Below are 17,857 nucleotides of genomic sequence, written 5' to 3' on the forward strand. Positions count from 1 at the left end.
GGGTTCTTCCAATATTTTTAGGCTGATGTTAAGGCTTCAATGTGTAGGGAGGTATGTAATAGTTTTGAAGCTAAGACTGTTCCTGAATATTTAAATGAGACCCTGATCTCTCTAATTCCAAAAACTCAAAGCCCGGAGAGCCTCAACAAATATAGGCCCATCAGTCTATGTAATACAATCTGCAAAGTGATCACCAAAATTATAGTAGGCCGAATCAGACCACTTTTGGACAAACTTATTTCCCCAGTTCAAGCAGCCTTCGTCCCGGGAATAAGGGGTCTAAATAATATCATCATAGCACAAGAATTAATTCACTCCTTGGACAAGAAAAAAGGAAAGGGTGGGTTCATGGCAATCAAAGTGGATTTGGCCAAAGCTTATGACCGAATTGAATGGAGCTTCATCCATAAAGTTCTTAAAGCATTCCACTTCCCCCAAAATTTGATTGAATTGATTATGAGTTGTGTGACCACCACTAGCATTTCAATTCTTTTCAATGGAAGTAAGTTGAACTCCTTTAAGCCATCTAGAGGAATTAGGCAAGGGGATCCTCTCTCTCCCTACTTGTTCATCCTTTGTATGGAATACCTTGGGGCCCTCATTAAGAAGGAATGCGTTGCCAAAAGGTGGATTCCGATAAAAGCTTTTAGGGACAATGTTGCCATCTCACACCTTTTCTTCGCGGATGACTTAATGTTGTTTGCTATGGTGAGTAAAGAAGGGTGTGAGGCCATTAAAGATGTACTAGATGTGTTTTGTGTAGAATCTGGGCAGAAGATTAGTTTAGAAAAATCCCGGATTTATTTTTCGCCAAATGTTCAATCCAATATTAAGGACAAAGCTTGTGAATATCTGGAGATTCATGAAACCACCAATATTGGGAGGTACTTGGGTTTTCCCTTGAGACACAAAGGGGCAACCAGGAGACAGTTTAATTTTGTGGCAAAGCGGGTAATCTCTAAACTGGCTGGATGGAAAGCCAAATTTTTGTCTTTTGCGGGCATAACCATATTAGTAAAATCAGTCATGACGGCCATCCCCAATTATGTTATGCAAGGGGCTGCTCTTCCAACACATCTCTGTGACAAACTAGATAAAATTAATAAGGATTTTCTTTGGGGCTCATCTCCAGAGAAGAGGAAGCTACATTTGGTTGGTTGGAACAAGATCATCAAATCAAAGGAGGAGGGTGGTTTGGGGATCCAAGAGGCAAAGGCAAAGAACATTGCCTTACTAGCAAAACTAAATTGGTGGCTATATCAGGAAAAAGAATCATTATGGGCAAGGGTCATTTTGCAAAAATATTGTTCAAGCTCAAGAAGAAACTCAAAAGACCCATACAAGTTACCATGCTCTCCTTGCTGGTCTGCAATTAAAAAAGGCTTTCCCATTTTTGAAAAGGGAGTGTGTTGGAGTGCAAGTAAAAATTCTAAGCTAAATTTTTGGGGGGATAAATGGATTAAAGGCAACTCACTAAGAAGCTTGGTTGAAGGCCCCCTCACCCAAGGTGAAGCTAAATTGACTATAGATGATATGCTCCAAGATGGGAATTGGAGATGGGATTTTATATCTTTTGATCTACCGAATGAGGTAAAAGACAAGATTTATGCCACACCTATGCAAATATATGGTGAGAGGAAGGATTCTTTGTTGTGGAAGTCTTCCCATGATGGTGAGTTTAATATGACATCGGCATATGCATCTAACTTTACTGCAGAAAATAACCCCCAAGTTTTTATGGGCAACTGGGTTTGGAAGTTAGACATATGGCCAAAAATCAGCTCTTTCCTTTGGTTATGTCACCACAATAGTGTTCCAGTAAGGCAAGTGGTTGCTGCACGTGGTATTAATTGTGATACTACTTGTCCTTTATGTAATAACCAAGAGGAAACTATACTGCATCTTTTGAGAGATTGCCCCTTTGCTATCTCCTTTTGGCAAGCAATCAAAACTCCTCTCTCTCTTCTTAATTTAAGCCATCTGAACTTGGCAGAATGGTTAAAAAAGAATTGCCTTGACAGCAACCAGTTGAAGGCTAATGGACTGCCATGGAGCACACAATTTCTTTTTGCCATTTGGGGCCTTTGGAAACACAAAAATCGGGTGGTTTTTGAAAACACCCCTCTGAATTTTTGCCTCCACAAATCCTGCATTCAACAGGCCATGAAGTATCACTTCTGTGTGAGCAAAGTACGCATTCTCAAGCCTTGCTCCACCAACCTAATACGTTGGAATAAACCAGAGGAGGGATGGTTTAAGTTAAATTCAGATGGAGCATCCTTAGGGAACTCGGGCAAAGTGGGAGGGGGTGGTGTAATTCGCAACTGTAATGACAACTAGGTTAAAGGTTATAAAAGAAGAGTTGGGGTTGCAACAAGCATCATAGCTGAATTTTGGGCTTTCAGAGATGGTCTCATTTTAGCAGACCAACTAGGAATAACCCATCTTGCTGTGGAGCTTGATGCTAAGGTTATTGTGCAGCTTGTACTTTCAAATAGAAACTCTAATAAAGCTTATTCCCCCCTCTTAAATGACTGCAGGTTCCTCCTTAGTCGTCTCCAGCACTTCAAGGTCAACCATGTCTTCAGAGAAGCTAACAGAGTGGCAGACAAGCTAGTTAAGGAAGGCTGTTCTTCCCCTTTTGATTTTGTTATATTAGAAAATCCTGACTCTGTTGAACTATGTAATATTCTAAGTTCTGATGCACAAGGTCTGTACAATCTAAGGCGCTCTGCAAATACTTCTGTTGTTTTGGTTTGATAATGACATGGTTCCTTTTAACCCAAAAAAAAAGAAAAAAAAAAAAAAAAGAAAAGAAAAGAGAGAGAACAGGCATCAATATATAGAGTGACCGACCATTTTAAAGATTCCAATGCATTTCTAATGTTGCATTTTAAACATGTTAAAGGTTTTTTTTTTTTTGAGAAACATGTTAAAGGTTTATAGTAGAAGTTTGTACGAGGAGTACCAATAATTGAAAAGCATATTGGTGCTCATACACTATCACAAACTTCAAGGAGGAAATTAAGCCAGACTTATCAAAATTACAATCTGAAGAATGACAAGTCCCGCCAGATCCAAGCAGACATGGTGGTACGTTTTTTAATGAACTTTGAAAAAAGCTTGGAAAACCCACTTTATATATTTTTATCAATATGTATGCAATTTTTTTAGTTTTTGTTAATTGGGAATTTGGAAAGACAAAGTTTAGAAAATTGATGATCATGTTAGGTAAAATGTTTGAGACTATCCGACAGACAAGATTGGACACTGTAAATATTGTCACTGAGGAGTTGAGGACCGACACTGGTCCTTGAATTTGCTTTGTCCAATTTGTTATTATATTATTGTACTTTACCATCTTTAAGCTTTAGTGCCACATGAATCATGTGAGAAATTTCTTTCGGCATTCATGCTTGAAAGACTAGAAGCATGAAATATGAAATATATATATATATATATATATGTATATAGACATAATGATCAGACACACTCATTTAGTAAATAAATTAAAATAAAACAACAATCAGATACACTCAGAAAATAATATTAAATAGCCATCAGTTGGCTTTTTTTACTTCTCACATTTGCTTCTTTTTATGGAATGCTGATTCATTGGGGTCTGAGCCTATTTGATTGCTTTACCCATTTGTTTCATTGATGAATTACCTTTTCTTAAATAAATACTAATATATATGCATATACTTTTAATTGTTTACCATGAGTTTTCTCTTTGATCATCACAAATTAATCCAAAATGCAATAAGTTTCAATTGTTTCCATGGCAATTGATGGTACATTTTTACATATATTATGGGATAATTAGGAAGCTATAAAATTGTAGGTGTTGTTCTGCTTTGGACCCATCGTTTAAAATAACAAAAAGTTTAATGTGATTTAAAAAAGAAAAATGAAAAATGACATTGGAAATTTAGTCAAAGGCACACTAAGGTCGAATGAGTTTTTAAAATAATAAACAAAGGAGATTGTTTATCATTTCAAGTCGATCAACAGTAAAACGATCATATCAAGGAATATGTGAGAGGATGCTACTTTTGGCAAAAAAGTAAATAATTTATATACTAATTAACATCAATTACTATATAAATAGACTATATAATAAATTAATAATTGAAAACCACAAGCAATGAAATATTAAAAAAATTCCTTGGATGAGTTTATTTTAATTAACTTATTTTGTCTAGGTAGTGTAATGATATAGTTTTTTTTATTATTATTATTCATAAACCAAATGTGAAAATAAATTGACATCTAAGCTAAAACAAACAAAACTAATTTAACTTTGAGAGCAATAATTTTCTTTTTTCCTTTTTAAGCAACACATACAAAGTAAACAATATTCACACCATTTTCCTATTTCATTTATTAATAATAATTATCTCATGTATAATATATTTATGGGAAATTCAAATATGCATTATAATATTATATCTCTTATGTATGTGAGACTTATAATTATGTAAACCTCATAACTATATGGGATATGTATTATTACAAGAGGAACAAATGATACATATATCATATATATAAAATAATTTGTCTTGTAGGTTATAGTTAATTTAATTAGTAAAATCTCTTATTCTCAAATAAAAGATCTAAAATTTGAATCTTGCATACATAAAAAAAGCAATTAATATCTTAATATGACAATCAAAAAAATTATTATTGAGTAAACAGAAATTTTATGGTACATATATATATATATATATATATATAAAATAAAAAATAAAAACTTCTTCTTCCTCAATCACAATGATTGATTGAAGTGGGTGCTTGAGTACATTTTGAACTGACACTACGGAAGCAATGTACCACTTCAGAAACTATATGTACCAATAGCTATAGCTAGAGGGTGGTGACAACTTATCTGATCCATTGCAATATAGACCGGCTAAAATCCATAATTTCCTCCACACATTATGTTCTATACAAATCTCAATTTTTATATGTATATATATAAAAAGGGGTCCAATTGACATTATGTGGACTATTTGGGTTGGATGCTATCACGTGGTGGTTTGACAATGGAAAAATGCTGACCCAACCGTGTGCCCATCGCATTTTCTTTCTTTTATTACAGGACACAGGCACATGCCTTTGTGTGTGTTTGCTGTTTTGTCTGCAAGGTCTCACTTCAATCTCAAGCGTAGATAGTGGCAATGGAATCAAATTTTTAGATTCAAAACCTTTAGGTCCATTGAACCCATGGTTGAGAATTCTAAGTAGATGAGATAGCATCTAATGGCTTTTGTCTATTGGAGCAGCCTTATTAGTGAGTGAGTGCAGAGAATATATATATATATATATATATATATTCCACTCCCAAGTCCCAACTTTTATTAACATGTAAAAAATAAAACAGTGGATTGTAATATTTCACAGGTTACATGCCTTTTTTTTTTTCTTTTTTCTTTTTTTATGTGTTACTTGCCATTTACTTCATACAGAATATTAGATGCTTTGGTACAATGGTACCTACCTAAATGCATTGAGGCATAATCTTTATTAATAAAGATAAATTAGCTTATAATTTCCTATATATGTACATTACGATTGAAATAAATGTGATCATGAGGTCTACGGTTTGATTCTCCGCCCAGTTTAATGTAACTATAAAGAGAGAGAAGGATTTCAATTTAATAAATTTTAAATTTTTTTTTTTAGTTTAGATATGTTAATTTACATGTAAAGCTAGTCAAACACAAGATTATAATATCATTTGTTTGGGTTTCTTGATAAGGAGGAGAATCTGGTTTAAGAGCCTCTTGTATAGATAAAGATGCATTATTGTTGGAGATTTTTTTACCAGGGTTTTCATTTCAATGTGGAAGCAAAATAATATGCATGACTTGCAAATAGAAGTTTCACATCCAACAATAAATAGCCGCATTTAAAGGTTTACTTTCCCATATACTCCTATATGATATAACTAGGAATTATTACCAAATTTTGGGCATTTGAAATTTTTATCAATTTTTTTCTTTTGTTTGAACTTTGAATTAGAAGTGCTGGAAAGAACCTTGAAATCAAACTCAGATTCAAACTATTCACCAAAATACAGCCACCTTGGATCTAAAAAGAAAAGAAACTTGAAAAAAAAAAAAAAAAAATTTTACATTTATTTATCATGGTAAAATAAGTTGGTAATTGAGCTTGACAAATTCACTGAAAAAGCCCAGTGCACTGGGGCATGCATGGATTTATATATAAATATTTTATTCTTATAAAAAAAATTACTTACTAAGAGCATCCGTAGCAGATGTTCCAAAAATTATGCCATTTTACCACATCAAATGCCTACTTTATTATTTTACCACATTATTTTACAACATCTCATTTATCAGATGTTTTATAATTCAATTCTATACATTAAAATAATATTTACTACACATTAAAATAATATTTACTACACATCAACACAATAAACAAATAACAAACAATATACCACATCTCTTCCGTACCGTGGCAAATTTGACACGGTACTGTTCAATGTTGCAAAAAAAAAAATATTTACCACATCTACTAAATGGGCTAAAATTGGGTTTGGTGTGAGATATGTGCCAAATATTTAGCATTTGGCACATATCCCACATCTAGTGTGGGTGCTCTAAGAAAAAGGAAAGGAGGAACGAACTTTTTCAACAACAATTTGAAAAATTCAAATTCCACTGGAGCCTTCAGGTCTCAAAGACGTTGGATCGAGCACCGTGACGTGACACCTAACAGAACCATCACCATTCCAATCCAACGCCTCCAAAGCCAGATACTACCCATACTAAATCACTGCTAACCACACACAATCTTTACCCTTATCAAGCTTATAAACTTTCACAACTTTCCTTTCACAAACTTATGAAGAAATACTACGGGCGCTTGTTATTATTATTTAAACAATAGTTTTTAGTATTTAAATAATATTATATGTATTTTTATATAATTTTTCCCTCACATGTATTTTTTAAAAATATGAATAATGTTACTAAAAATCTCTTACTAAACAAGTTTTACGTTACCATTTATAAGTAATTCTAGGACCACACCTTAGTTGTAACTTATTTGTCGCAATTTGCAGTAAATAATTGTGACAAGGGTGTGTGGTTCTCGTTATTGTTAATATATATTGACTACTACATATTCTCTTAATGATGTAAATTTGTTGTGCCAAACTTTTATTGTTTTATTTTTTCACTTGAAAAAAAAAATTGTTGTTCATAATTTACAGATTGATAGATAAATGTTATATTTATAATATTTCCATAACAAATTTTAAATAATAAGTTGTTACAGACTGTTATTGGTGGCTAAAAAAGTAATTTAAGTAGTGGGATCAAATTATAATCAGTAATAACTTATCGTTTATGATTCTAAAAAAAACAACTTATCATCTATAATTTTTTGTGAAAATATTATGCACATAACAATTCTCTTTACAAGATAAGTCACTTATAACTTATAATTTCTTTTATTATCACAACAAAAAATTCCACTAACATTTTTATAGCAAGTTGAAGTGCAACTTCACTATTGTCAAAATAAACTAAAATAAGATAACACACCAATGACTTAAAATAAATTTGTTGTGAAAATATTATAGGATTTAATTGTGGTATACTTTTTGGAGGAAGTCTACACAAAAATTTTGATAATAGACTTCATAATTGTTGTTATAGTATATTATTTATAGTTAAAAAAACAATGGTGATTCGAGACAAACTTATTTATAAAAATATTAGTGATTTTTATTTTTTATAGAAATTAGTGAATATTTTTTTTGTGCATAGCTCATTCTCTTCTATTACAAGTGTGGACCATCTATAAGGTGGGACCCATACTCCGACCATGATAATTATTACCGTAATTTTCTCGCATTTCAAAGGGTTAAAAGTTAAAAAGCAAAAAAAAAAAAAAAAAAAAAAAACACATAAACAAAAGTTGTAGTGGGTATCTTACTCAGTATTTTTCACTTATTCCTTGTTATCTAATCGTTTATCAAATAATTAATTTATAATTTAATTTCACTTTTAATGAAGCCCCTTTAGTCAGCCTCTTTTATATTTCCTTAAAATAATGTTATTTACTTAAAAAAATTTCCTTTTTAATTTTTTTGGTTTTGGTGTTTTTTTTTTTTCTCTTTCTTTACCTTCTCTTCCACCACATCATCAGTTTCTTCGATTTGTTGATCTGCTTTTTGGACATGTTGGTCTCGATCTTTCCCTTTAATGGCCACTAAAAATCCAAGAGAGAGAGAGAGAGTGTCTCAGTGAGTGAGTGAGAGAGAGAGAGAGAGAAAGACTGAGTCTTGAGTTGAATTTCTGTGATGGGGTTTGGTGTGAGAAAGATGAAGAGTGATAAAGTTGGAGAATTTTGAGTGTGTTTATGTGTTATGTGAGCTATACTTTACTGGGTCTTGTGGGTGTGGCCTTGATTTGTGTTTGGATTTGATATGGGTGGGTGTTTTCCTTGTTTTGGATCATCCAACAGTGAGGGAAGTGATGTAAAGGAAGTGACCAAGAAAGATTCAATAAAAGATGGCTCAACTCAATCTCACCATGTGAGCAGGGTTAGTTCAGGTAAATTTGTTGTCTTGAATTCTTTTTGTTTTCTTTTTTCTTTTTTGGGTTGTTTGGTTAGTTTTGATAACTGGGTAAGCTTTTTTTTTTTTTTTTTGGTTTCTGTTGAATTCTTGTCTTTTGTTTTTGGTAATGGTTATATGTTTTGATGATGGGTTGGTGTCAGAATTTGTTGCCACTTTGATCCGATGCATCTGTGGTTGTTAAGTATGGTTTGCCAAATTTGGTGCTCTTATGGTTTGACTGTTACAGTTAAATGATGATTTGCTGCTTGTATTTATTGTCTGAATTTTATATTTATGGAGTTGCATCGAGAACAATTTTGGAGATCTGGTCTCAGTTCTTAAAATTTCAAACATTTTTCCTGCTTGCTTGCTTTAAAAAAAATAAAAAAAATTGTTATCAGTTTCTACTGGTTCATAAGCTTCAAATGTAGGACATATACAGATGCTAGTTAGTGAATTTTGAGTGAGAGTTTTTAATTGTCTGGCAAAAAAACTAAAAAAGGTGAAAACTTTGACTGCAAACTGCAAAGAATCTATGGTGCAATAGTAAATAGAATGTTAAGCTTCAATTTGGAAAATTTATTGAAAACGCTATATTTATAACCAATTTTCTTTGGCACGGTACTAGTGTGGATTACTCAGTATCAATAGAATATCCGAAAATGGTGTTTTCTGCTGTAGAACCTGGCATTCATGAGTGATATTAGTAATTTCTTGAAGTGTTTGCTAGTAAACTGCAATGTAGAAACTTATAGGTTCCTCCAGCTATTATTTTCAAGAATTTTCCTCCAGCTGTTATTTTCAAGAATCCATGCCCTTAGGTTACTGGATAATGTTACACAACTTTACCAACATGTCCTCAAGGTATTTTTAATTTTCTTTTCTAGCTTAAATATGGCTTTACATGTGTTTTTCCTACTCACTGGATTGTATGTAATTCACTTATTTCTACAGACAAATCAAAATCTCGAAGTGGTTCAGATCCTAAGAAGGAACCATCTATTCCAAAAGATGGACCAACAGCACATATTGCTGCACAAACATTTACATTTCGGGAACTTGCAGTAGCAACAAAGAACTTTAGGCCAGAAAGTTTACTGGGTGAAGGAGGTTTTGGACATGTTTATAAAGGTCGGTTGGAGAGCACTGGACAGGTAATTTGTGGTCGGTTATAAAGGATGCCACATCTATTAACGTATTCAATGTATGGCCTAAAATAATCTACACTATGTGTTAGATTTTGGATCTCATTTGACATAGATACTTCTACATTGTTCTATTTTTGCCCTTTAAGCTTCATCTGTGGTATGATATTGCCAAAGAGCATTAATCGCTGATTTCAGAAAAACCAAATTCATTCCTTGAAAGCTAAATTGCTTCAATCTGGCTTGTCAGGTCTTTGATGTTAAATTATTTTTGCAGGTAGTTGCTGTGAAACAGCTTGACAGAAATGGTCTTCAAGGAAATCGAGAGTTTTTAGTGGAGGTTCTCATGCTTAGCCTCTTACACCACCCAAACCTTGTCAACTTGATCGGTTATTGTGCTGATGGAGACCAACGCCTCCTTGTTTATGAGTTTATGCCATTGGGGTCCTTGGAGGATCATTTACATGGTTAGATTTCCTTCCTTTAATGTCTATAATACAACTTGAGGAACCTTTTGCACCTAATTCAGATATAGGCCTATAGCGTGTCACTTTATACAACTACTTGTTTTTAGCTTCTTCTGGGTTGAAACATGATTATATACTCTTGCTATTATCTTTAGAGGTTCTTATTATAGTAGGAATCTTCATTAGATTAGAGATTTAGAGCATATATTAAACAGTGGTTTGTTTGATGATTGGTATGTACAAGACTTGGAAGTGAAAACCTCCGTATTGTTGTCATTTTAAAGTATCTGCACCATATATGTATGTCCTGTGACTATGTATTGCATGTTTGTATAGGTGACTTTGACAGTGCAAAGGGGTTAGATTGCTCTTCAAATAAATAAATCTATGATGTTATGGTGAGACAATTAATCATAAATTAATTGCCATATTAGTTGTAGGACAGCAGTATTATAGTAGTAATTAACAAAATTGGCAGTGTTTTTGTTTCATTGGTTGCATTTTCTGGTGGGTCAATGATAGCAGTATTATAGTAGTATACCAATGAATCAGAAGGTCAATGATGGTAGTGGTACCTGGTAGAATACATGGCTACAATTCAAACTGCCTATGTTTTTTTATTGTTACAATTCAAACCCATAAACATCTACAATAGTGTGACATGTCAAAAAATAAAAATCTACAATATTGTGCCTGTAGCATGGGACTGAACTACTTTAGAATTCTGTGTGCATCATATCAGTCACACTAAAAGTATTTTCTTTCCTTTTTTTATTGGTGATTTCCCTTCCCTTAATGATAGTTTTTCCTCATCTCAACTCTACATGAGAGAGGGAAGAGGGGGAGGATGTTTTTGCCAATGAGCTATAGCTCAAACTAGTATCTTTACTCTAGGTGGAGGGTGAGGTTGTGGGTTCAGATCCATTGGGTGTGTGCATAACTAATTCATTGAAAAAGGGAAGATTTTCTGCCATAATTAGTGGCCTATACTTAAGCAATAGATTTCTTCTTTTGGGGAATGTTGTGTGAGGCATATACCTTTCTTTTGGAAATGGTAGATTCAATTGAGAATGAACAGATAAAAAAGAAGGGAAATCCCACCCTCACCGAGAAGGGGGATTTCAAAGATTCAGCTGCCCTTTTGTAGACCACAGGTCGAACCCCCTCCATTGGTTAATATATAATTGATCAGTATAGTTTGGAGAGAACCCTGTGAAGAGTTTCAAAAGACATTCTTTTGACAGAAAAACAAAGTGGCAAGCGCTTTGAACACTCAAGGTGTTTCTTTGAGGCATAGGTTCAAGGGATATCTAGTGGTTCCGGCAACTCTTGTGGTGCTTGGGCACTGGGGTTAGAACTCCACCAGCCCCCTCTCCCTATTTACCTAAAAAAAAAAAAAAGGCCATGAAGGGAAAGAAGGTTGACTATGGAAATGATAGAGCTGTTGAGACTGGTGGAATATAATTTTTTGATTGAAAACTAATTGTACTTGAATTGCCATAGAATTATAAACCTGAAAACAGCATTGGTAGTTGATTTTGACTTATAGTGGTCTTCGGCTGGCATATTATGACAATTAATAATAGCACTAGTGAATGTGGGTTGAATTTGGCAGCATAATAGCGGTAATTGGTGGATTGAAAGCATGCACAGAGTTTTTTCCTGGGAAAAAGAAAAAGAAAAATGTTGTTGATGTCAAATCAATTAACTAAAAGCATGTTTATTTTATAAACCAGAAGAAATACAGATCTTGTTGAAAGAGTCTTAAGTTAATGGTAAATGTCTGGTTGACCTTTCCCATGTAGTTTGAACTTTGAAGAGGTTTCAAATTAAACCATAGATTTTTAAAATTTTCAATTAAAACCTTGATTTTTTTTTTTTTTTAAATTGTTTCATTTCACCTCCTTAGAAAATCACTATTAACTAAAAGTACCAAAAAACCAAGTAAATTGCACCTAGGACTTATTGGGCACCAAAAGACCAGTGACATGAACACTAGGTGGTATTTTATTGCCAAAAAAATGACAAAATGATCACATGTTCTTTAAACTATAGTTGTCGATTTTATATGTTTCGGTTGTTTGGGATTGATTGGGTCATGCCAAGTTCCGTTGCAGACTTATTTTTTTGTTGGTATCATTGGCTTGGGAAACATAATTCCGATATTTGGAATCTGGTTTCGGGCTGTTTAATGTGGAATATTTGGACTGAACGGATTCGGCGTTCTTTTGAGGATACTAGAAAATCATTGGCTCAGTTGTTAGATTTATGCCAATGGACCCTCTTTGATTGGTCTCGGTGTTGGGGTCTCTCGGATTGTTCTACATTTATGGATTTTCCTTTGTCTCTTAGAATAGCTTAGTGTCTGTTTGCTTATTTTTATCTCTTTTTTCTCTTTGTTCACTATCGTGAACCTTGTGTATTTTTCATGCTATTCCATTTTCAATAAAATATTTTCTTACCTATTAAAAAAAACTATAGTTGTCAATTAGGAATTTTAAAGTTAATTTGAAAGTTTTGTTTTTTGGTGTGTATGTGTGTGCGCACCAAAATACAATTTGTGAAAGGATTTGTGATGTCCAAATAGGTTCTAAATACAACTTATGTGGATTTTAATTACTTATTGTTTATGGTGACAACTTGAAATGATTTAAAGAGTTGATTGTTTTAAGAGAGGAAGAAGTCCCATTTGAGCCACTGCTCATTGGTAAGCAATGTTCAAGATCATTGTTGATACCATTTATGGGGGGGCAAAAGTGGCTTACTTGGTTGTTCTTGTAAAAGCGTTCAACTAGTTTACACCTTAGGAGGTGCTGGTAATGTCAAGTTCATGGGGATGCCACATGGAAACTTTGGTTAGATATTGTGAGCCTGTGGGGTTTGATTTTATGGTTGTTATGGAACATATCTTTGTACATACCATATATTTTTCTTCTAAATAACCACTTGCATTTAGCTGCATATTTTCATAAAGAACATATGTTCTCCTGTTTGTAACAACTGCTTGAATGTGGGTGCTGATTTTTTGCATTTTGTCACCTCAAATGATCATTATGGCCTGTACTTGTGCTTCTGTTGCCCCCTTTTTTCCTTTCTCTCAAGTAAAACTGGTCTTCTAGTTCTCACTTTGGGTAACATGGAATATTTATCTAATCATTTATTCCTCTGTAAACAAACTTTCTTTTCTCCCTGCTGTCTTGGGATTACAAAATATCTATTTTAGAAACTGACTTTTTTGAACTTCTTTTCCAAATATTTGTGTTATAAAACCAGAGTTCTGATGGTGTTTTTTTGAAAACCATATATGTGATTTCAGTACGAAGTTACATGACCTCTTTTGTTCTTTGACCTGAATATCAATCGGCTATTGTAGTGTAAAAGAGACTGTCTCCTTGTATATCGATCATTAATTCTAGTTTGAGAGGAGACTGTTAATCTAGCCACCACGTGATTAAAAAAAAAAAAGAGGGAATCTTTTACTTGGAATTTAGTGCTACATTGACAGTTATTTGTTATGGTCTGAAATATTGGCTAGTGAGTAATCATCCAGAAATAACTGTAGCCAAAATGAAGATAATAAAATGAATGAGTAAAAATCTAGGGAAAGGGGAAATGCAGAATTAGAAGTGCATGCATTTGTAAGAAGTTCTAATGCAGCGCATATCTGGGATAAGATTAGGAGATTTGTCAAATGCTGTGCTACCATGTGCAGGGAGATATCAGGGGTTTAGAGTGGGAAAAAAAAGCATATAAGTTGAAGGGTGTCAAAGGACAAGAACTAGCCTAAAAAAAGGATAAGAGGCAATTGAGAAGACATGCTTGCCAAGGATTTTTTTATTTTATTTTTATAAATGGCTGTAGTTAAAGCTTTCTGACTAGGGTTTATGTCAACCTTAAAACTTATGTTTACACTTGCCTAACAAAGCGAAAAGGGGATGAAATAGTTATTTTATAGCTTTGTTACGCTTTAAATTAATTTTCACTCATCTCTGGAAATATGAATTATTTGGTGAGAGATCTGGGTTCAAATTTTCAAAACACTGCCTGAGCACATTTTTTAGAAGCTAACAATATATATGTATATGTATGTAAGTACACAAGAAATAAAGCTTCTTTCACTGATAATTACTGGTGTTTGTCATAAATGAGATGATGATTCTTTTAAATATACAACAAGAAGCCTTAGTCCCAAATTTTTTAAAGCAGCTATGGATCCTCAACAAACTAATTAGGATCGGCTACATGCGTTATTTTCCACCATTCTATCATATATCCAAAGTCAGACTCTCTATTATCTCCTTAACTGGCATGTCCTTTTTCTACTATTTTTAATGTTATTTTGGGTCTTCCTTTACCTTTTGTTTTATTTTATTTTGTTATATATATATATATATATATATATATTTTTTTTTTTCATTCTCTTGACTTGAATCAACTAACTCTTCCTCACTATTGCTTTAATCACTCACCTCTGCACGCGACCAAACCATCTTAAGCGACTCTTCCACATCTTTTCATCAATAGGGGCCACTTATATCTTTAAGCTAATTTCCTCATTTCGAATCCTATCATTTCTTGTATTTCCACTTGTCCACCTTACACATTTTGAATTCTATTCTTTAAATATCTTATAAAAAAAAACTTTTTATCCCAATAAATATCTTAGATCAATTCTGCAGCAAAGGAGATAATTCCATGCTGTTAAGCACACATACGTATGTTCACATACAAACACAACCTTGCATGTTAAGCACTTCATTGATGAATCGGGTCACTCTTATTTTGATATATTCCAGGATCAGCTATTGGGGAAGTGTATTTCCTGATGATCCTGTTGAGTGAACAAATGAAACGATCGAATATGAGACAAGTACAAATCCACTCTTATGTCTTTGCTTCTTTGTTTTTTAGATAATGAAATCTAACAATTCCACCCATGTCTCTGACACTGCAATAGTTTTGACAAAAGAGGGTGGGGGAATAGTATGTAATTGAGATACTTTTAAATACCTGTAGGCTAAGTTGTAATGATTTCTTTCCACTCATGATAGTCTAGTTTTTTAGAATCAAAACTTATACCACTAATGTTGAATGATACATCATTTCATGACTAACACTTGAATGCTTTAGAGTTCCACAAGAGCTGCACAAACTGTGCTTTTTTCTTCAGTGAGTCAGTGACTATTGTTCACTTCTACTTTCCTTCAATACTTATATACCAGGCTCAAATTCAAATTACATATCTAAAATTTCTGCAAACTACACTTATTATATTTATATTTTTTTTCGAATTTGATTTTTAGATCTTCCACCGGACAAGGAGCCCCTGGACTGGAATACAAGGATGAAGATTGCAGCAGGTGCAGCTAAGGGGTTGGAATATTTGCATGATAAAGCAAATCCTCCTGTCATATACAGAGACTTGAAATCATCCAACATCCTTCTTGATGAGGGATTTCACCCTAAGCTATCGGATTTTGGACTTGCGAAACTAGGTCCTGTTGGTGATAAGACTCATGTGTCCACACGTGTCATGGGGACATATGGGTATTGTGCTCCAGAATATGCTATGACAGGTCAACTCACTCTAAAGTCTGATGTCTATAGTTTTGGAGTTGTCTTTCTTGAACTTATAACAGGGCGCAAGGCAATTGATAATACACGAGCTCCTGGAGAGCATAATCTTGTTGCTTGGGTAAGTACTTTTTTGTCAATTTGAAAGACTTTTAAGATAACATCGATGAATAATGGTTTTTTAATGATTCATTGAATTGAATAAAATTAAGTTCTCTCTCTTTCTTTTCTTTCCTTTGAAAAATTAAAAAATCATGTGGTATGTGGTATTTGTAGGCACGACCACTTTTCAAGGATCGTAGAAAATTTCCCAAAATGGCTGATCCACTACTGAAAGGTCGTTATCCGATGCGAGGACTCTACCAAGCTCTTGCAGTTGCAGCCATGTGTTTGCAGGAACAAGCTGCTACTAGGCCTCTAATAGGGGATGTTGTCACTGCTCTCACATATTTAGCCTCCCAAACATATGACCCAATTGCAGCTGCTGCAGCAAATAACAGAGTTGGTCCATCTACTCCTAGGAGCAGGGATGAAAGGAGGGGCATGGCAGATGGGTTGGATAGCCCAGATGAGCGTGGGCGGCTTGGTTCCCCTTCTACTCATAAAAATTCACCTGATTTCAGAAAGAGAGATGCAAGGGAATCGAGTACTGGCACAGCATTAGCCAGGATTGAAACTGGTGGTGGTTCTGGGAGAAAATTGGGTTTGGATGAGTTAGAGCGACATGAATCTCAGAGAGATAGCCCCGTAGGTACTGGGAGAGCAAGGGAAACACCAAGGAATCGTGATTTAGATAGAGAACGTGCTGTGGCAGAGGCAAAAGTATGGGGTGAGAATTGGAGAGAGAAGAAGCGGGCAAACGCGATGGGTAGCTTCGATGGTACATATGAGTAAATACATTAAAGCTCCAAGTCATTTTACATGAGTCTTCTAGGGAGGAAATGTTGCATTGGGAGTAATCATAAAGAAAGAGAATGTGCAAGATGAATCATCCTTTAATTTCTTGGAGTCCATGTACACCCAGGAAATAAAGGGGGTCTTGTATCCAACCTTGACTGTTGCTTGTCTTATATCATTCTTGTTGTTGAGTACAGAAACTGAACAATGCGTAATTATGTGGTAATGGAAGGAATCACAGTTAGATGGAACAGGGGAGAGGGTTGCTGTTGTGATATGGGGCATTTAGATGTAATCCCTCAGCATAATGTTGTCTGCAACACATGTTCATCTATGTATCTAGGAATTTCAGGAGTCTGTTACAGAGAGCCATGAAGTCTAATTTTTGCCCCCATATAATATTGTCTGTACGTGGGGAAACTTAGTGGGTTTGGTGTGGGTGTCAGTTACATCTTGTACTTTCATAGGTATATGGATTTGAGTTATGTTTTCGGCTTATACAGAAAGGTTTGATCATATTGCTCTCATGTAATGATCTCTCTCTCTCGAATGGAATTAAAATTTTAAAATAGTGAAAATGCCATTGTTGAGAACGCAGTTCAAAGCTGATACGCGGTTCTGTAACCTGTCGACTTTGTTGAATACCAAACATTTCAGAGAACCAGTCGAGCTGCCATGTTATATTAAGGAATGTCATGGAATTCAATTGGAATCCTCTTTTGACAATTAGAACTGAAGAGGTCGTCTTTAGATCACCTTACTTATCCGGCCCAATACTGAAACCTGGAAAATAGAATGCAGCAACCTCGTATCGTAGGAGTGATGCAACCTATAGACTGAAAGGCTCACAACAAAATCTCATAACGTTACCTTTGTTCTGAACTATGGTAGATCTCAAAATATGGTAGATCATATGAAATGATAAGATTTTGTTGTACCACACGGATAGGAATAGCTTAACGCTCTGTTTGTTTCAGCATTAACGCTTTCTGGAAAATAGTTTATTTTTCAAAAAGTATTTTCTAGAAAACTATCTTATTTTCCAATGTTTAATAACCTTAAAAATGAGCTTGAGAATGTTTTTTGGTGTTTGGTATGTAATTTTTAAAAAATATTTCTTGTATAATTTAAAACATGTGTATTATGTAAACCAACTAATGTAATCATTATAAATAAAA

At 34.0% G+C, this 17,857-nt stretch overlaps 1 protein-coding gene across 2 annotated transcripts; it reads left to right on the forward strand.

Moving 5' to 3' along the window:
* The first annotated feature begins 8,114 nt into the window (after positions 1 to 8,114).
* Positions 8,115 to 17,195, forward strand: LOC126689149 (serine/threonine-protein kinase PBL27). 2 transcript variants are annotated; one of them, XM_050384201.1, is made up of 5 exons: positions 8,115 to 8,591; positions 9,551 to 9,750; positions 10,019 to 10,208; positions 15,512 to 15,903; positions 16,059 to 17,195. In XM_050384201.1, the coding sequence occupies exons 1-5, from the start codon at positions 8,465 to 8,467 to the stop codon at positions 16,674 to 16,676; spliced, it is 1,527 nt and encodes a 508-aa protein (XP_050240158.1). In that variant the 5' UTR covers positions 8,115 to 8,464; the 3' UTR covers positions 16,677 to 17,195. The 2 variants fall into 2 exon arrangements, with proteins under 2 accessions (XP_050240158.1, XP_050240159.1); XM_050384202.1 differs by lacking the exon at positions 8,115 to 8,591 and adding an exon at positions 8,689 to 9,460.
* The last annotated feature ends 662 nt before the right edge of the window (positions 17,196 to 17,857 follow it).

The sequence above is a fragment of the Quercus robur genome, chromosome 6 (genome assembly GCF_932294415.1).
Source record: "Quercus robur chromosome 6, dhQueRobu3.1, whole genome shotgun sequence".
Lineage (NCBI taxonomy): Eukaryota > Viridiplantae > Streptophyta > Magnoliopsida > Fagales > Fagaceae > Quercus > Quercus robur.

Bases quoted from the DNA above. Each gene is read 5' to 3' on its own strand.
- LOC126689149 (XM_050384201.1), top strand. From the start codon at position 8,465: ATGGGTGGGTGTTTTCCTTGTTTTGGATCATCCAACAGTGAGGGAAGT. The intron at 8,592-9,550 runs GTAAATTTGTTG...TTATTTCTACAG, and splicing joins TGTGAGCAGGGTTAGTTCAG to ACAAATCAAAATCTCGAAGT. The intron at 15,904-16,058 runs GTAAGTACTTTT...TGGTATTTGTAG, and splicing joins AGCATAATCTTGTTGCTTGG to GCACGACCACTTTTCAAGGA.